The sequence below is a fragment of the Amphiura filiformis genome, chromosome 18 (genome assembly GCF_039555335.1).
Source record: "Amphiura filiformis chromosome 18, Afil_fr2py, whole genome shotgun sequence".
NCBI lineage: Eukaryota > Metazoa > Echinodermata > Ophiuroidea > Amphilepidida > Amphiuridae > Amphiura > Amphiura filiformis.
Window position 1 is genome coordinate 38925877 of NC_092645.1, and position 21421 is coordinate 38947297.

The 21421-nt window shown below is 35.6% G+C and overlaps 1 protein-coding gene across 1 annotated transcript; it reads right to left on the reverse strand.

Annotated features, from left to right (window-relative positions):
• Positions 1–356: 356 nt before the first annotated feature.
• Positions 357–14950, reverse strand: LOC140139464 (EGF-like repeat and discoidin I-like domain-containing protein 3). Its single transcript, XM_072161210.1, has 6 exons — positions 14871–14950; positions 12629–12706; positions 7810–8043; positions 6940–7035; positions 2610–2923; positions 357–1688 (listed from the first exon to the last, which is right to left on the reverse strand). Exons 2-6 carry the CDS (start codon positions 12696–12698, stop codon positions 1665–1667), a joined length of 738 nt encoding a protein of 245 aa, XP_072017311.1. The 5' UTR covers positions 12699–12706; positions 14871–14950; the 3' UTR covers positions 357–1664.
• Positions 14951–21421: the final 6471 nt, after the last annotated feature.

Here is a 21421-nt window from a genome sequence, read left to right on the forward strand (position 1 = left end):
TAAAGGTAGAACTGGCTTAGTTTATATCCACGGACCCCAAAATGGGTACATGAGCGTTATATATTTCGCATATACTCATAACACCCCACCTCACTCACACCCACCGCCTTACCCAAAAACCAATATGACTCTAATTCATGGAATTGAAGAAACCGATCTCTGCTAATGTGTATCTTTGTTATATTCAGTAGACAGCACGAGAAACAAAGCAAATGGTACTGCGCTTTTAAGATGTTACTCTTAAAAGAGTAACATCTCCTGTCAAATTAATGGTGCCAGTTCTAGGAGTTCTCAGGCCATGGTACTCTCTCAAAGATAAACAAACACACTTATGCATATCATTGTGTTTACGTAATCTCTTTTATTGCATTACAGTGGGATCTGGAACTGATCAAATCTGCCTGCATGCACAAATACAAGATAAAATTAGTTGTGGTCTAAGACCACGAACACAGCCGTGTTGTGACCCCTTAATGACCTCTGACCCCAAAATATATGAAACCCCCATAGACATTGGCTAATGTCAATGTATGTGTGCACGTGGCATCACTTTGCCACGTTATTTGTGGCAGAAGGGGCACTTTGAAGGGTTTTTTTTCTCAGACCGGAAGTGACCCCTTAATGACATTTTACCCCAAATAAAAAAATACCAAGTATACACTGAGTAACATCAATGCATGTGTGAATGTACTGTCTCTGTGCTATATTTTTCTTGGCTGGTAAAGTTTTTTGAAGTTAATTCGTTTTATACCGGAAGTGACCCCTTAATGACCTTTGACCCCAAATAAACAAATATCATATATACATTGGGTAAACACAATTCATGTGTGAACATACCATCACTCTACTATGTTTTTCTTAGCCAATAAAGTTTTTTGAAGATATTTCGATTTATACCGGAAGTGACCCCTTAATGACCTTTGACCCCAAATCTGTGTACACCACATCGACACTGGGTGATAACAATGCATGTGTGCAAGTGGTGTCACTGTCCTACGTAATTTGTTGGAGAAGATGAACATACTTGACCCTATTTTACCACGGCAAATTAAAATGATTAAAATCACAACATTGTCTCGCACTTATTTGACAGGGGGAGAGCAACAAAGCCAAAGAATGTGGTGGGGGACGCCCTCATCCATGGCGTCTAAATTTAATAAAGAGATGGGCAACTGGGGTAAGTTCACAATTGAGGGGGATATGTGCTGTTGCTCGTTCGTATTTACGGGGTCGTCTCTTTTGCACCCCCTCCACCCCACCCAAATCTGCCGCCATAGTGCATGTTTAGATTATATGATCTTCAGTTGAGAGTTTACAGTGGCAGATTCGAGACGAGACATACTATAGTAAAAGTTGTGACTATTGTAGTAACATTATGTACATAAGCAAAACACCATTCGTATCAAACACTGATAGAAATACCATAATTTACAATACATGCATATTATTGCATATTATTCCTTTGTTCACTCTTTCTTTGGTTATTATTATTTTGAAAATTCCATACTTCCAGGCAAACTGGTTCTGTACGCATGTTCGTCTAACTTAGATGCATCTGTATCCGATAACTTCCATACGCATAGCAGGGTGCCACTCGAATGTTAGAATCACGACTCGAAAATATCTGGCGATGGCTTGATTTATGACATTTTCTACCACCGTTGTCAATCAGTGTTGGCAGTGAAAGTCTGCAAATAAAATATAAACATGTCAATCCATGCTGCTGTAAGATATAATGCTCTGATATGGTTTGAACGTGTTATTCATATAAAAATTAATTCATATAAAAAAGTAGATTGGCATCATCTTACTGTAATTAGGGTTTGTTGGTGACTGTGTTCGTCAAAGACTTTATCTACGCGGTATATCCAGCTATATAGTTTAAACATAACCAGTAGTCTCAGCCTCTTTTTGAACAATATGAACCCTTGGGCAAGGATCTATATAGGACAAATCTAATCACCTTATTCAAAACAGCAATAAAGCAACAGAAAATTCAATGCCACTTATCTATTACACGGTTTTCACTGGACAAATGGATAGTTCGTTCGGAATTTCCGCATACTCAGTACTTTGACAGTCAAACGTGAACAATACTACATGTAACTATAGATGCCATGATAAAAACTGACATGAGACCTATTCTTGTTTTAAAGCCGTAAATACCTTAAAATGGCAGTGAGCTCTCGAAGCAGAAAGTTATTATTAGGTAGAGTGCTTAAAAATCGATGCCGTGCGGATGAATTTTGGTAATACAGGTTGTAAAAGGGAAGAAAAACGTATTGTATTTGATATCTTAATTGCATGAATTTACTATTTCCAAATATGTATATTTGATTTCCCCTCGGCCAATACTTGTGAAAGATATGACGGTTCAAAATGGTGACACCCTGTATTTCATCAAATATGTCATATAATGACAGAAAATACAAAATTTCGAGGCATCAAACTCCAAAATGTACTTTGTTTGCTTTATAACTTGGTCAATTTCAGTGATTTTAAAGCAGCATTTCCAGATGTCACACATACAAGTAGTTACTCGTCGTATTTTCAAGCATCACCCAGGCCTAATAAAATAACATTTAATCGAAAAGGTAAAGTGTTCTTACCACAGTAATATTTGACAATGTATAATATTTCAAGGCATTGACATCTGTCCCAAATTTAACCTGAAATGTTTTTATCCATTGCCCAATTGTGCCAGCACCTTGAGTTTTAATGCCAGTAATGACAACAGGTGTTAAGAAGTCAACTTGTAGCCAGCAAGGTAGTGAGGCCGATGAGGCAGCCCAGAATCTAGCATCGTTGAGTCTTCCCTTATAAGGTGGCAAGTCTTCATAGGCATAGGTGCTAGATGCAGTGAATTGATTGTCAGTAACAGAACCATCCTCTAGGCCAAGTGGTCCAGGAGTTCCAGAGAGAACTGTTTAAATTGGTATTGATATGTTATATGATTAGTATGTGAAAAATGTAGGCCTATGCATTAGCATAAAAACTTTGTGTTGATGGCGACTGAGCAATTTTTTCCACGAAGAGGGCACAAGAAATCACCATACATCAGAGAAGCAATCTGATCGCTTTTGATCGGATTTTTTTGAAAGTGTACCTGATATGGAAACATATTCTGTAAGGGAAAGGTTTGTGTTTTCATGAATTGCTCCCCGGGGGCGCATGGCTAATCACACCTTTCTCAGTTGTCATGCGATCAAATAAGCAGTCTGAAATTGGAAACATGTATTGGAAAAACAGAGCCAGGAAACGGATAGAAGAAAGTTGGAAAGGAATGATTATGCGAACCTTCCAAGCTCCACCTTTAAAGCAACATTGTGTACAAAAAGTGAACAGAGCCACCCCACCCCCACCACGGTGGTCACTTTGTTGTTTTTAATATTTTATTCATTTATTCATTTGTACATTATTGAATAGTTTTACCATGCTTGTTACTCAGAAGTTGACTTTTTGTGGTCTTTTTCGGAAGGCTTTCTTGTGGATGCGGCCTTACCTATGTGCTGGGGTGGCACTGTACTCTATGGGGCTGGTGACTGTCATTGACACCATACTTATAGATGGCACATTGATAATGACACAGCCAGCAGACTTTATAGAAATGTTCATGTCGACCAAAAGTTTTATATTTCATGAGGTTATTTGAATGAAGACATTTATTTTGATCCATCTGTTCAGCAAAATCAATCTTCTGTCTTTATATTAACTGATCTTCTACTACACAACCATTGTGAATCTCTTCATTCCTTTATATTGTTTAATATGTATTCAATTAGGAAAACGGCACAAATGTCGCCCATATCAGATATATCGGCCGACCTGTAGCAATGGAGGTCGATAGCTCTTGGTCGATATAAGCTACAGATTACCAGCTTCTATTATGTTACAAAACATGTTTTAGGTAGCTTATTTAGCAGAGCCATATCGGCTTACTGACCGTGGGCCTATGGAAGCAGGATCAACAGTAACAATGAAAATATTAATTGTAGTTAGGTTAACAAAACGACTGGTTGTCTAAGACGAATTTAGTCAATGTTGACTGGTTGAAGGTTAAACACAAAGGTTAAACATAATCAAAGGGTAAACATAATTATTTACTTTTTATTATGGTGTTTGGTGGCCAAATCGAGTTACTTAATTTTTGTATTTCATCCTTTCTGATCTCTTTGTATATTTTACACTTCAGCTAGTTAACAATTTAAGTGGATGCAAATGGTAATGCGATTTGATAAGAATCATTAGAACAGAATCAAACTAGTGGGTTAAGATGGTAAAACAGTAACTTGTGAATTTGTGTGTATCGACCCCGCACGCTGAAGTCAATAACACAGGTCGCGACTTAGCATGATACATGTCGGTCGATACGTGGGCGGGATTTGTGTGCTTTTCTATTGCACGCCAGAGTGGAAAAACCATTGAGAAAACAAAACACATTGAGAAAAGAAAAAAAATCACATCGAGAAAGAAAAAAACTCCACCGAGAAAAAAAGCGCACTGGGAAAGAAAGAAAAACACTCTTCAAGAATAAACAATATCATCGCAAAATAAGAAAAAAACTCATCGAGAACTAATAAGATATTGTCCTCTTTAGCGTGCCAAGAACGCATCGAGAAATAGTCTCCTCCACTGCCGAAAAAAAACCTGGCCGCGGAGGAGACTAATTAATTAATTTATATTTATTCATTTATTTAGTTAGTTAGAGGCTGTGCAATAATTGTGATATGCATAATATGCCAATATTACCCCGGACTCATAATTATTGCACAGCTCCCCTTTGCACAAACATAACTTATTTTTATTTATTTATTTATTTATTTATTTATTTATTTATTTATTTATTTATTTATTTATTTATTTATTATTTATTTATTTATTTATTTATTTACTTATTTATTTTCTTAATTAATTTATTTTCCTCCCATAGTCCGGCAGTTCCGTTAGTCCAAAAATGCAATAACTAATAGTAACAAACCCAGTCCTAACCATAACCATAAGCTACAACCTAACCCTAATCTATAATCTAAACCTTAAGCCATAGTCGTAAACGTAAGTTGTTTTGTTGTTGTTGTTGTTTTTTTGGGGGGGGGGCATGTGTGAAAGTGATGGGCGGAGGGCAAAATAAACAAATTTTGCACACAAATGCCGTCAAAATTGGAAATGTTGTAATTGGTAGGTTTTTGCCTTAAAGTGTGGGGGTATGTGTGTTTGTATGGGGGAACTGGCGTAAAGAAAAATACCCCCCCCCCCTCGTAGTGTCGCCACTGAACATAACTGAAACTAATTTCAACTCAATTTTAACGTACATTGACCAAACCATAACTTTAACCCTTTATTGAAATAATGACCCTCGGACTAATTGGCTAGCTGTCCCCGACCCTTAACTTACTCACTCGCTCGCTCGCTCATATTCAAATAAGTAACAGAATGGACAAAAAAATCAGAATGTGTTTTTAAGCACCTTTTCGTGTTTCCGCATGCTAAATCAGTAATCTGTACACACTTTAACCCGCGTTATATGGCAATTTGACGCATGTGCTGCATGGGTTATTCGGCCAGTGTTTCAAGTTACATCGTCATACACATTATTATCGTGGCATTATGTATTGTAAGTGTATACTCAATTTTGATGAATTCGGTTCAAACAGCTTATAAAGTTTAATTTTACACGGAAGGGGAGACTGTGCAAATTTATTAATTAATTATGAGCGTAAAAGGGGGGGGGGTGGATTTTGCCCAGCCGAAAGGGGGAACAAATAATATAAGTAAGTAAATAACCTAATAAATAAATAAAAATTGGTTTATGTAGATAATTTTAATTAGTTTTACGGGGGGGGGGGGGGGGGGCTAGGGTGTATAAATAAATGAATGAATGAATGAATGAATGAATGAATGAATGAATGAATTAATTAATTAATTAATTAATTAATTAATTAATTAATTAATTAATTAATTAATAATAATAAATAAATAAATAAATAAATAAATAAATAAATAAATAAATAAATAAATAAATAAATAAATGAATGAATGAATGAATGAATGAATGAATGAATGAATGAATGAACGAATGAATGAATGAATGAATGAATGAATGAATTAATTAATTAATTAATTAAAAATAGATAAATAAATAAATAAATTAATTAATTAATTAATTAACTAATAAAAATAAATTATGTTTGTGCAGGGGGAGCTGTGCAATAATTATGAGTCCGGGATCACATTTGCCCGACCATCAATTTCTTCCACCTCCCTCACATTTACCCACCCTATGGCTTATAATTGTTGCACAGCCCCTACATAAATAAATAAATAAATAAACAGGGGGCATATATGAATAAATAAATAAATAAATAAATAAATAAATAAATAAATAAATAAATAAATAAATAAATAAATAAATACATAAGTCTCCTCTGCATATCATAATAATTTTTGCACATCCTCTTACTAACTAAATAAATGAATAAACATAAATAAATAAATCGAGAAATAGTCTCCTCCGCAGCCGAAAAAAAACCTTTTTTTTAATTCTCGGTGAGGTTTTTTTAACTCTCGGTTAGGTTATTTTTTTCCTCGATGTCGTTTTTTTTCTCAATGTTTTTTTTTGGTTTTTGTCCACTATTGGACGCCAAAGAGGACAATATCATATTAGTTCTCGCGTGTTTTTTCTTTCTTTCTCAGTGCGCTGTTTTTTTCTCGGTGGAGTTTTTTTCTTTTTCAATGTCTTTTTTTTTTCTCGATGGAGTTTTTTCTTTCTAAGTGTGCTCTTTTTTCTCGATGGAGTTGTTTTGTTTCTCGATGTGATTTTTTTTCTCGGTGGAGTTTTTTTTTCTTTCTCAATGTGATTCTTTTCCTCATTGTCTTTTTGTAGGTTTCGTCCCCTCTGGCGTGCCATACTTTTCCTTACTTTAAGTATTGTTGAATTCATACCTGATTCACATATTGCACCTGTGTAACATGGTGAGCATGTACAGATATCAGGAGCTTTGCAGGTCCCATCATTCTGACAGTCTTGAGTACATATTGCTGAAAGAAAGAGCACAATGTTATATTATTAACATTATTATTAGCATTATAAATAAGTTGCTTCATCATAAGCAGGAGTCCCCTCTCCCACACTGTGACATATATAAAAACCTTGCCAACAAGTTCTGTAACTTCTTCACTGAAAAGATTAAGAAAATCAGAAATGGTTTTCAGATTGCTGATGACTTCTCATGCAATGAACCTGTAGTACCACTTCATCATCTCACCAACTTTGCACCTGCTTCAGAAGAGGAAATCCAAGACATTTTATTCAAATCACCAACAAAATCTTGTGAATTAGACCCAGTTCCCACTTCTCTGCTAAAAAAATGTACCAGTTCTACTGTTCCGCTGATAACAGACATTGTTAACCACTCTTTGAAAACGGGTGTTGTGCCACAGAATTTGGATCATAATACACTTAAAAATTACAGGCCTGTTTCAAACCTAAGCTTCCTCAGCAAGACTCTTGAACGTGTAGTTCTCGCGAGATTAAACTCTTTCCTCCAAGAACATGGATTATGTGATGATCACCAGTCAGCATATCGTGCTCACCATAGTACCGAGTCTGCTTTGCTTAAAGTACAAAATGACCTGCTTCAAGCATTGGATAATGGGACATTCTCCTCTAATTAGCCTTTAGTGTGGGGTGTTGATGGGGAGTGCTCGACGGCCCCCCTGGGTGGCTACACGCGGTTACCTCAACATACCATTTCCAAACCGTTCATTTACAAACATTTCGGTCACCCCATTTATATATGAACTAAAACTTACCAGTGCAATTCAAACTATAATGCTCCCTAATCTTTTTGACATCGTCACCAACCCAAGGTTTGTCAACGTAGACCGGATTAAATGGCCGTGTAGGTGTGTTTATATTCGAACCTCCAAACCTGACTTTGGTGCATAGGCATGGGTCTCTGTATGGCAGAACCCATCGCCAACGTGTGCCTTCCTTCTCTTGACCAACTTCACAAACGTTTTGGGCTCGGACTCGTATCATACTTTCTGAAATAAAACAACAATGAGAATGCAAAACTGTCGTATGATTAGAAGATGTGATATTATTATGTTTACGGGGAGTTAGTAAATTTCCAAACTGATGCAACAAAGGCTTAAGGGGTACTACACCCCTGTGGTAAATTTGTGACTATTTTTGCATTTTTCTCAAAAAATAATATTACACTGGTAACAAAAGTTATGTATATTATTGGGGCAAGGAATCCAATTACTACACTGAAATTTCAGTGACTCAAGACAAGCGGTTCAGTATATATGATAGGAAATGAGGTACATTGTAGCCGTACCTTATTTCTTATCATAAATAACGAACCGCTTGTCTTGGGTTACTGAAATTCCAGTGTGGTAATTGGATTCCTTGACCCTATTACACACATAACTTTTGTTACCACTGTGTTATTAGTTTTTGAGAAAAATGCAAAAATAGACACAAATTTATCCAGGGGTGTAGTACCCCCTTAATACACCACTTTGTGAGCAACACTCACAGGCAATATGACTCATCATTAAACCTTGATTTTGGGTTCATCACTCTTCCGACACACCGAGTCTGTTTTACCCTTCCTGGCCATTATACTGGTACAAATTTATTACCCTAGGTAGTGAAAGACAAAAGAGGTGAAGAGCGCTCTGTGTGTGCTTATCAAGGGTATAGTAAAATAGCATTGCCGAGGGTCTAAGCCGCAACCTTAGATCATACATATCATAAGTCAAAGCCGGTACCGCTGAAATACCGTTCCTCCCTGAAATTCACGTTGCTAAATATCGCCATATCCTCGGCACGCAAAGAAATTACTTGCTTCTGGCATTAAGCAGTCACCGTAGCGTATCGGTCTCCTCCTCATTCTTTGCAAATTTGAGATTGTGTGGACACTCTAAGTTAACAGTTGGTTACAAGAATAGACTCAGGATAGCGCTACCTAAACTCCGCTTTGCGATCCTTATTCCCAGAAAAGCACCTAAACCCCAGATAAGGCGCCTTAACCCCGGATAATTCCCGTTTTCGTGATTGTGCGGCCTTTCAGTAAGAAACTTCCCTCTTTCAGATGTATGCGACCTGAAATTATTTTTGTTAACAGAGTGAACCATTACTCTACGTTAACCCATATATCATATCCACAGTTTATCACTGTGTCTTGAATAGCTATTGTAGCCGATCAACCCTGTGGTTATTGAGGCTAAGAAATAACTACTTGTATCTCAAACTCACGTTTGTATGCCTTTATGTAATTTTTCCACACATGGCAGGACTATAATTTGATCAGCTCGTAATCGGCGAGCATTATAACATCGCAGAATAATATCAAAATATTTTATTTTAAGAATTATGTGGTGATATCTCGCCAGAAGCATCACGCATCACGCAGTCTTAAATCCAGAGATATCTTCATCAATAGTGTAACTCCACTTGACTTGACTTGAATGGCAATATGGGAGGAGATATATACCAATCACCCACCAACTTTGAATATTCCTGTAGGAGAAGAACTACCACTTGGTACAGACACAAGTTGGGTTGAATGGAAATACCTCAGTAATAGGTTAAGGTCTGGTGTAAGAAGATGTAAAATCAAACTCAGCAAACGGGATATCGAAACAAACTGCTGATTTAACAGTTTACAATGAGAATGCCGAAAAATATGTGCAACACTGGCTGAAAACTATTTAATCTTGTGACGTGGACCCGCTTAGAAGAAGATGAGGTTAAACATATCACTGCATATAGGGAAAATACATTGGCTTTTTTCAGACAACCATTTATCGCCAACGCTGGCTGCCAACTGAAACTTAGTCCCTACTCTTGAACATGATAATTATGTTTAGAAACCAGTAACCGCTATGCTTTTTTACAAATTCAATACATCTCTACGCAATATAGCTTGCTTATAATTTCTTTCTGTCAGTAATTAGAGCTCTAACAATGATTAGCTCATTTATTTATTTCATATGCCTGGTTTGTGAACATGACATTAGTGACTGCGATTTCATGTTTTGTAACCCTTTTATCTGAATTTGAAATATCTCATGATTATATTTGCACATCAACAAAATACAAGATATAACTGTTTTGAAGACGTTGCATTAACTTTTCCCATTTGAGTTGAATTTCAAAAAGAAGTATAATAATAATAATAATAATAATAATAATAATAATAATAATAATAATAATAATAATAATAATAATAATAATAATAATAATAATAATAATAATAATAATAATAATAATAAATAAATAAATAAATAATGGAGGGTTATAGTAGACGCACAATCTTCAAAAGAACTCAAGGCGCACAAACAAGAAAACAAACAAGTTACATCTGTGAATCCAGAAAAGCCTGAACTGGGTAAGCGAATGTGTGTTACTGAGGTTGTTTGGATGCTAATTCCAAAGAGCCGGAGCAGCAAAATGAAAGGAGCGTTCCGGACGCGATGTTATAATAATTGACAAGACATGATGACATTTTAATGTTAACAATTTTATGACACCCCTAATGTTAGTATAATCAAACATTTATGAGTTTTTCCCTTTTAGTTGCGACTCCTTTTCAATGAAAAATGCGGATCAGGTGTATGATAGTAAATTGCTCCACTTTCATATATCTAGACTACTGTGCAATAAATGAATAAGTGACTTGAGGCATAATGACACCAACTTCCTGACTCTTGAAAATAATAAATAAAATAAAATAAAAATATAAAAAACCTCATTTTGCATTTTTGTAGCCTTTTATTGAACTTAATTCATGGTGTGCAGGGATCCCTAAAGGTCGAGATTGGCACATCGTAAAGCCTATTATGTATATCATAATCATGATTTCATTTAATTAATGACCATGATGACGCTTATAACTTGCCAGCGAGACATTCTAAAAACATATAGTATGCAAAAGGAAAACTTGTCGTTTGTAACTTAACTAGCTTTCAAAAAAAATAAGGGTTCTCATCGAATATATCATATTAAATTATACCATGCAGATTAGGCCTTGATGTTTACTCATATTTATTAATTTTTTTCATACATGGATACTTATTTTCAATATGCCTATACTTGCACAAACCAGGGAGATAAGCCTTGATACGATGTGTACTCATAGTTCTTCATAAATGGACACTTTTTACAGGCCTGTACTTTCACCATAATGTTTCAAAAGGAATGACAGCCAAAAGCCTATGGATAATCCAATTTTGTTTTAATAAAATCATTTCATATTTAGCACATATTTACAAATTTTGAAAATACGTACGATTGTACTTGTACCTATTTAGATAGTTCTGAACAGAGTTGCCTCGGTAACGCAAGCTTAAAAGCAGTATATTGATTTTAGGTTTGCGAGTGACATTTATGAATAAAATATAAATGATGGCAGAAACATATACATATGCCTACACGTTAATTGTTTTGCTTTACCAGTCCAAGACGCGGTTTTATTGCTTTCAATGGTGAATTGCAATTAATTGTTCACGAGAGTGGTTGTTATGCCAACTACCTATTAGCGAATATTATTTTGAGAAAGGGCCCTAACAACGAGCTAAATATTTGAACATCAACCCCACAGTTTAGGCATGTTTTAAAGCTAAATATATTCCTTAAGTGGTGAATGACAAGCGATTAATTTATTCACGAAACAATAGTATTGGATCGCTTGTTATACGACTCAACGATTTGGTCACATCGTGGTTCGCGTTTTGCCAATGACTGGAATCTAGCTGAAAGTTTACACTATGTGAATTACATTGTTGGTAAAGCATTTAACCGCAGTTTGAAACAATTTTCTACATTATTATTTTACTCGGCTTTTCTGTAGATGCACGACAGTTATTTGGATAACTGAAAAGCAAAAAATAAAATCTTACAATGCTGGTGTTATGAAAAAAAAAATCCAAACCAGAACCCCAGGCAAAAACGTGCAATTGTAGGCAGAAGGGCATATGCCAATTGCGTGGAAAGTGCGTGGTCGACGATGTTGTATACAAGGCGACAGTAAAGTCAGGAGGATTGTCTGAAGCATACGTAGGCCTAGCAAGCGGCCCTTTCAAGACAAGATACAATAATCATACAAAATCTCTCAGAAATGAGAAATACGAGAAAGAGACTGAGTTATCCAAATACACATGGGGTCTTTAAAGAAACAGACAAAACTTCAGTGATTTTAAAGCAGTCTTTTCAGATGCCACACAAACAAACAGTTCAACGTCATATGTGATGCGATCAAGCAAAATCAGTCGGAACTCGGTAATATTGATTTTGAGATATAGCCAAACAAAGGATATATTTCCTTTTGTTTCCTCTTGTTTTGGAAACTCTTTAATTGCTCATATCTTTGGAACTGGTTGCTCAATTTCAATGGAGTTTTCTGCAAAATCCAGCTTTGTAAATACTTTTTACTATCCTATAATAAACTGAAAATTTATTATTGCCGAGTTCCGACTGATTTTGCTTGATCGCATCACATATGTCCATGCATAGCCCAGGCCTTATTGGTGGCATTTAACCATCAGGGTTAACCGGTCGCGTTTTTTTCCGATGGTGGATGATTTCGAGGGGTGTTTATAGGGTGTATAATCTACTTACCTGGCAGTACACACAGAAGCTGTAGCATCAATACCAAGTTAAACCGGTTTACCACGTGAGTCACCCACATGATTTAGGCTGAAATAAAAAAAAAATGTAATTCATTTACAATGAAATGGAACACAATTGGTAATATCAATTACATTTTAAGGGACACCAATTGTAATAATACTGGTATTAATTTTAAAAAGGCCGTCAACAATAGCAAAATATATCATCAACAGCAATCAGAATAATTATCTTGCAGCAGCAACACAACAACAATAGCAAAAGTAGAATATGCGATAATAACGTCGACAAACAAGCAACAACAGCAATTTGGACAAATAGCAATCGACGGATTCTGGTAGTTGCTGTTGCGTTTTGAAATCAACTAGAAATATCAACACATCGTGATTTCTTCGATCCGCGCCATTGTTTAAGAAGTAGGTTTGAAGTGTGTTGTATTGATTGCTTCGAGATAAAGGTTGGAATTAGCTGAAGATTATGTTTGGAATTTAGAGCAATGTTTTGATTTAGGGTCATTGTTACGCAACAGCAACGATAACGAAAGAAGCAGGGGCAAGTGGTAAACAACGGAGGTAACAACGGAGTAGGAATTCAATGTGATATATACTTTTAATATCAGCACCTATGCTTGGCGTTTCCAGTTACAACCACATATTCTTAAACACTTGAGAACGTTTCTGCAATCTTATTGGTTCTTACCCGTGTGATATGACACGATATCACACGGGTCGGCGCGTGTGCATCAACGCGATACGCGTGCTCACTATTTGAACCAATCGGAGGCGCACAGTAACAACGGGACTGATCGATTTTAAGCCCTTGGTAGTTCCTTGTAAAATGTAGGATTTAATTTAATTAAAATTTGGTATACTTATGATTAATATATTTATTTTCATTGAAATGTTTAAGAATGAGAATAAAGGTATTGTTTTCATATAACGACATCACATTTTTGGCGTAAAAGAACTCAGCTTCGCCTCGTTGTTTTACTTAAAATAATGATGTCGCCCGTGTTATATGAGATAATAGATGCACTCCAGCGGCTAAAAAAAAATACCTTTATTCTCTAAGTAGTTAATCTTTTATACAAGGCAATATTCTTTGATAATTTCAGCTCTAAAAGACCAACAAAATTGCTCATTCCTCATATTTCTGGTTTTTCATGATGCAGTCATGTCTACAGTAGAATTCACAACGACCTTTGCAGGACTTATTAAAAGCTATTAAACCAAGATAACACTCATTGAAAACAGCTCAAATGATTAAATCAGATCTTCTCTTGTTAAATCCACACAACGCATGTTTTTGATTTACCTGTGCAATGAGCAGTGAGCTGGTATTATAGTTTCAGTTGGGTGAACGATTATAAAGCGAACGCTAGGTTACAATTCTGTGTGGGCTTTTGTTTACGAAATGAGACAATTGTCTGCTTATTGTTAACGAGCGTTCTTGAGAATGAGAAGCATAGTGGGTTGCAGACTTAACACGGTTTGGAAATAATTTCTTCATATTTTTTGGTGTCATCTGTCGTTTACATAACACAAAAGTGCAAATATTTCCAAACACCTAAATTAGCTAAAAATTTAGGACATGTTACAAAACTATATTTTCTAGAATTTCAGAGAATACTTTAAATATTGGCCGGTTGTTTTTTCACACAGTGACGTTAACTAGGCAATTGCCTATACTTCTAACGTACACTACTTGTGGAGGTCACGTGTCAATTGTGAGAGCTATGTGTGTTGTGTATAGGAAAACGGACAGTAACTGCAGTATGTTAGGCGATTTTCAACCAAAAATCCAAGAAAGACCCTTGATTTTACTTGTTCACAGCCCGGTTCGCAGCTCCAAAAAACCCCTTTTGCCGGTACGATGTCAGCTTCCAAAGACCCACCTCCTGAAAATTCCGGGGGAGCCTACCCACCAAAAATGTTTGATGTGCCCCCCCCCCCCACCCGTATCATTAATCACCGCATGTAGAAATATTTGGCATTTTTAGAAAAAAGGTTTAAAGGAGAAGGATAGGTCCATAAACATCTCCATTATGTAGTTATTTCATTATAAAAAAATCACAAAAAATATGAAAACCAAAGTACGGCGAAATGTGAAGCCCTATGATGCATATATTAAATTACGTATACATGTAGACATAGTGTCCATACGGATAAAAGTACTGTAACTTTTATGTGGGTTCTACAATGAGCACTACGTGCATAATGACTAACGTACTTACAAATTATTTTAAGCTATTCCGTGTAAATCGGTTGGAATCCTTCCTCCAAAATTCAGACATATAACATGTTTCTAATTAATAATGTGAAGTGTTCGTCTATTCTGTTAATAAGCACTACTAAAATGACGCTTTTTTAACAATTACAACGCTTACGCATGCGTGAAGCACATAAGCAGAATCAGCACCGGAACTAATATGCTATTGGACTATTATAAACCCATATATGGCATAGTAGTAGTAAGCTGTCATAAATGATGAGAAATACCTCGAACATTTTAAAGCAATGATTACAACAAAAACGGTCCCCGAAATGGTTTCAATTAGTATTTTTTTTATTTTGACCAAGTTTCCAATTATTGTATATTATTAGGGGCACATCCCTTCAGACACACCCTTCTGCGTCGTGCCCCCTTTGCCTCCATTCAAAAAAGGTGGCGGCAAAATCTATTGTGAATCCAGCACCTTTTGGCGACAGAAACAAGTTATCTCCCCCCCCCCCCATCCCCCGTTATCTACGCCTATGTTGACACATACCCACACCAACACCCACATCACACCCACCCACCCACCCCCGCTCGCTTACCCCAAAAGTCCCATAATTCATGGAATTGAAGAAAATCTATGTTATCTTCAGCAGACAGTTAGAGAAAACAGAGCAGACCGGGAAACCACGTCTACCGCTGACTGCGCTGATATGGACTAATATACGGCATTAGCTGCGCCTTCATATTAAGACATATTAAAACGCATAACAATAACATTTACGGTCAAATTGATGGCGTAATTTCTAGGGTTTTTACTGAAAATCTATATTATTTTGTGGGGCCATGGAACTCTCGCAAAGAAAATCACATTTATTATGGTTTTTCTGTTCTTAATAATCTCAAGAAATTCTCCTAATATCAGGAGACGTGTAAGTAAGCACTCGATCGGTGAAATCTGAATAAAACCGGATATCTCCGGCTTTAATATAAAAAATCAATGTTACTGTAATAGAATCACTTCAGGCTTAGACTGTCACGTGGTATTTTAGTACAACACTACATCATGTAGATGATTTGACTATGAATTAGATTATTCCCCGGAAAGCACAACCCATACCTCTTACCTATGTTCCCTCCGCCACCTATATATAACCTCCTCCCTCCCCCCTCCCTACACTAGATATCGACTCTTCCCTATTATTCCACTCCACTCTTGAGCTCCCCTCTCCCCCTCCTTCCCTTCCCACTTCCAATGCTCTCTCCCCTCTGTTTCTCTTTCTCCCTTACTCTTTACCCCCCCCACACACACCCTCTTTCCCTGACGATCTCTTCTCTCTCTCTCTCTCTCTCTTCTCCAATAAATACATTGAATAAAAGTCAATTTAAGGGGGGTCGATCTTTTGTGCGTAATTATAGAGGGCCAGGGGATTCACTCTATCATTAAAAAAATTATTTGAAGAAGTCAAAGAGCCCTAGGAATAAAAACTGTAGTGTAATTCACGCCAGATACAATTTCTTTATACGACAAAAATTAATTTTTGTAATCGATCAATAAACAAACGTTTTATATCAATTTTAAATTTAGCCTGAATCCGTAAATATGGTACCTCTCGCCCTTTTTTAGGTCAAGGCTATTTTTACCATTATGCAGCGAACCATTGTTGAAGCTATTTCACATACATGTACAAAACATTCTAGAGAAAGAATGAGGGCATATAGTGTTGAAATATCTTTGTTGATTTCGAATGATAATGTCATGAAGTCGTAAATTTTAAGGTCAAATTCCTAAAACCAAAACAAAACATTGCGACCCAGATAATTCCCGACTTACGCAATTTCATCATCACATCAGTGTCTTTATTATTTGTTTGAAACCTTTCCTAAACGTTCGTGCTATTTATGCATAAAACGGCTAATCTATCTTTACAAAACGCGTCTTTTTTTAGTAAACAAAAGGCTAAATATGGCATTATGAGATTTATCTTTTATCATTACACTCATCTGCTCAACTGCCACGGTGGCCGAGTGCTAAAGCGCTAGACGCGTAATCGAAGGAAGTTTAGAATCGCTGGTTCGAGTCCCAACGAAGCCCGTGGAAACTTTTTTTCTTCAAAATTCATGATCGCATTCCGAAATGAGTCACTTGTCGGTAAATCATGTATCGTATCCTTAAACCAGCTTTCTATGATATTGATCTTCCGTCATGCGACATGCACATACATAGAGTTGTGTATAATAGTGTTTATATCACTCAAGTGTCTCTTATATCACTCAAGCAAAGTGTCTATTGTAATGTCTGTGGAAATATTTCGATGGTCTATATATTTTCACAGTGAAATAAGCTAAGGCTATTTCGTAGTCTCAAGTCAATGCTTTCAAACTAAATCAATGCTTTCAAATGTAGATTGATTTGTTCGACTTCTCTGCTCGTGAATATTGCACTGCGAAATTTAAACATTTCTTTTGTATACTTAGATCAGGTCGTCACACCACTTATAAGAAACTGAAACCAAAACCGAAACTACCTGTCACAAATGTTTAGTTTTTAACAAAAGGTAGAAACAATGAGTTCGATATCTTGTGATTCAAGTGATGATAAAATTACTTTGAATTCCTTGTAACAACATACACATTTGTGTCTGGAAACCGGGTCTGGAACTGATTTTGGAATAGCTATAGACTCCAGCGCCGTATAGTATAAACTCTCATAAAAAGGCCACGACTGGCGAGTATGTCTTTATGTTTCCCGCACAAAAGCTTGCGTCAACATCTATACTATACTTCTTTGGAAACGTTGACCTTTGACCATTCTTTGTAAATGCCCTGCTATGACCTTGATATGTAGACTTGACGGAGTTGTTTAGCGCCTGGTCAGTAGATAATCATGCATTGATACAGACAGTATAGTTAAACATGATGTGAGCATGGTGAAAGACCCATTATTGATTCCCAGCAAACACAAAACGTTTTTGACATCATTCGCAAAAGGTTATAAAAGTTTGTCAGAAAACGTTTAAATGTCGGGTTATATAAAGGGTTCATTAATGGTATAAAACGTTTTCATAACATTAAATAACATTTGTTGGCAATTTACTGCACAGCAAACACAAATGTTTTACAGAAAACATTTAAATTTCGGGTTAAATAAAGGGTATAAAAACGTGAGAAAGAGTGAACAGTTTACCAACCCAAAGTGTTACAATTAAACATGACAACAAATAAATACAAATCCCTACCGGCACACAACCCAACTTGAAAAAAAAAGGCAAGGGAATATGCCGGCATGGGAATCGAACCCACGACCTTCCGATCTCTAGACGGACGCCTTATCCATTAGGCTACCAGCTCCCACTGATAAACGGTGGTTAAAACTGGGTCTAATGTTAGCAGTCGGGGTATACAATACACACAAACACATATTACGCAAGTACACAAGTGAAGGAGATCATTACTGATGCTTAATCGTATAAATATATAAAAACGTCTTAATAACATTCCAAAAACATTTGTGAAAACAAATCATTCTAAACAGAATGTTATTTTGGGGTTGAAAAAATATTTTGAAAAACATGTTTGCCCAAAATATTTACAATAACGTTTTTAAAATGTTTTCACGACCTTTATATAACCCGACATTTAAATGTCATTAAAACGTTCGGTAAAAACATTCTAAGAACATTTATGTGTTTGCTGGGTGCAAATATTTTAACATAGTGTTATTTAAGTGTTGACAAAATATTTGGCCAAAAATGTTTGCAAAAATAGTTTACAATGACATTTCGAAAACATTTTTAAAATATTGTTGTAATGTGTTTTCATACAAAACGTTTTAAATCGATTTCATGACCTTTATATAACCCGACATTTTAATATTATTAAAACGTTTTTACCTATAAAACCAAAACCCAAAATATAACTTATTTCATTCATTCATTCATTCATTGTATTTTATTAAGTACGTAGGCCTCCAGCCCATAGTACAAAGCAAACAGTAATTACACGGTGACAGACATTATTTACATGCATATGAAAGAAAAATCAACAATTTAGATTAATAGAGAAACATTATGTATCAGAATGCATATTATACCTGAGTTTGAGAGCAATATAAATAAACTCTGAAAGTGTTTGAATAACATTAATATCTTCATTTTTCATCAAAGAGATAAACTTATATAATGATGGATTGACTCTATAAAAAACAGGAATGTACTTATCTCTTAAAATCCGAAAAAGGGACATACCAAAACAAAGTGATATTCATCTTCAACACTACCATCATTGCACAATTCGCAAAACCTCTCCTCGGCGTTTATTTTATTCCACCTGCCAGTTTCAATTCTGAGAGGGTGATCGGAACATCTTAATTTTGCCATGGCCCTTCTTTTACCAAAATTTCTAATCAATAATAAGTACCTTTCAGGAGCAAGGAGTGATTTGAACTGAATGTAGGTTCTTAATTTATTCCTTGAACTCATATCAGAAAACCAATTTTGAAAGGAAATATCGCTAATTCTGGTGGCAAAAATATTCAAAAATAATTTTAAATCACCAACATCTTGAGTTTGCCACACTACACCGAAACCAGACGTCTGCAATAAGTGTTTTATATTTGTAGTCCAATTTGTCATACCACGTTGATCTAAATTAAAAAGCATCAGATAACATTTCTTTGGGTATCTATCATTTGACATAAAAATTAATTTCAACCAATATTTTATACAACGCACAACCTGAAAAGTATACATAGGGGTCTTCCGCACTCACCCAAAGAAGCACTATTTGATGTATTGTACGATACCCCTAGAAACTTTTTACAGGCCTTAATATGTACATTCTCAATCGCATCATATCTTTTTACACCCCAGATCTCAGAACCATAAAGCAAAATAGGTGCAATGACTGAATCAAAAAATTTGAAATATGCAGAGAAGGGCAAACCACCAACCTTTTTCATTGCACTTTCTAAAGCATACATTGCTTTTGTTGCTTGCATAGCAAGCGTTTTGGTTGCTTCAGTAAAAGTATTACCAGTTGAAACCATTACACCAAGATATTTATAGGCGCTAACAATTTCAAGCTCTTTACCTTGAAAAAAAAAACACTTTTCATACCTTCCTGATTTGCCTCCTTTTCGGTTTATGATAACCTTGGTCTTATCTACATTTACTGACATGCCCCAAGTATTACAAAACAATTCAAGAACATCGATGTGTTTTTTTAAACTACCAACACTATCTGCAACTAAAACAATATCATCTGCATAGAACAATGATTTGACTTCAGTGTTATTATCAAGTTGAATTCCACGACCACCATTAACATCAAGAAGTCTTGAAAGCTCACTAATAAAAATTGAGAAGGAAAGAGGGCTAATTTGGCAGCCCTGATGAAGACCAAAGGGGCAATCAAAGAGATCTGAAAGATGTGAGCCACTTTTAATACACGATTTTAAAATATTGTTTATATTACAAAGAATATTATACAATTTACCATTAACACCAATATCCTTAATTGTTTTAAGGAACTTATCCCGAGGTATGCTGTCAAAGGCCCTCGAGAAATCAACATAAAGACAATAACATTTACCACGTTTTCTGACCAAAAATTTTTGAATAATACCATGGAGTGTAAAAATGTTATCAACAGTCATATAGCCTTTCCTAAAACCGGCTTGATTTTCAGGCAAAATATTATTATTTTCACACCAAGAATACAAACGACTGTTTATAATATACATAAAAAATTTTCTTATGACATCGAGAAGAGAAATAGGCCTGTAATTTGAGGGACTATTCACATCACCCTTCTTAAAAATTGGAACAATAATACTTACTGTCCACGAATCTGGAATGACAGCAGTATCAAAAATTAAATTAAAATATCTTTCCAACAAAGGCAAAATGTAATCAAGAGAAAATTTAAACACCTCAGCTGGTAGCCCATCAGGACCAACAGCTTTTTTACATTTCATTTTAGAAACAGCAACTTCAATTTCATGCCTACTTATTGGAGCATTAAGCTCTTCGACGTCACGATTTGGATCAAACAAATTCTCTTCTTCAACCTCATTTTGATCAAAATTCACAAAATCATTTTTTTGAAAAACAGTTTGAAAGTGATTAAACCAATCATCAATACCCAAATTATTTGCAACTCTAGGCTCATTTTTAGAATAAATGTTCCTAAGAGTTTCCCAAAACTCGTTTGGGTCATTGACCTTATCTTCCAACTCCGTTTGTAACATTTTGTTATAAACGTCTTTTTTGTTTTACATAACTTCTTATAATCTGACCGACAAGCAATATAATTTCTTAAATCAGTTTCAGTTCTTTTTGTTCTGAATTTCTTAAGTAAATTAAGCTTTTTCTTTTTCATACTTCTACATTCATCATCAAACCAACCATCATTTTTCATATTATTATTATTACTACGACTTGGTTTACACAGCATGTTATTTGCAGCCAACTTCAATGCATTAATCAGCTGGGATGTAGCACTACTTACGTCACTGGAATTTATCGCATTGTCACACCCATTTAAAAGTTCATAAACCTCATTTGAAGC

Bases quoted from the DNA above. Each gene is read 5' to 3' on its own strand.
- LOC140139464 (XM_072161210.1), bottom strand. From the start codon at position 12,698: ATGTGGGTGACTCACGTGGTAAACCGGTTTAACTTGGTATTGATGCTA. The intron at 7,036-7,809 runs GTAAGTTTTAGT...TCTTTCTTTCAG, and splicing joins TTATAGTTTGAATTGCACTG to CAATATGTACTCAAGACTGT. The intron at 1,689-2,609 runs GTAAGAACACTT...TTTTATTTGCAG, and splicing joins CATTGTCAAATATTACTGTG to ACTTTCACTGCCAACACTGA.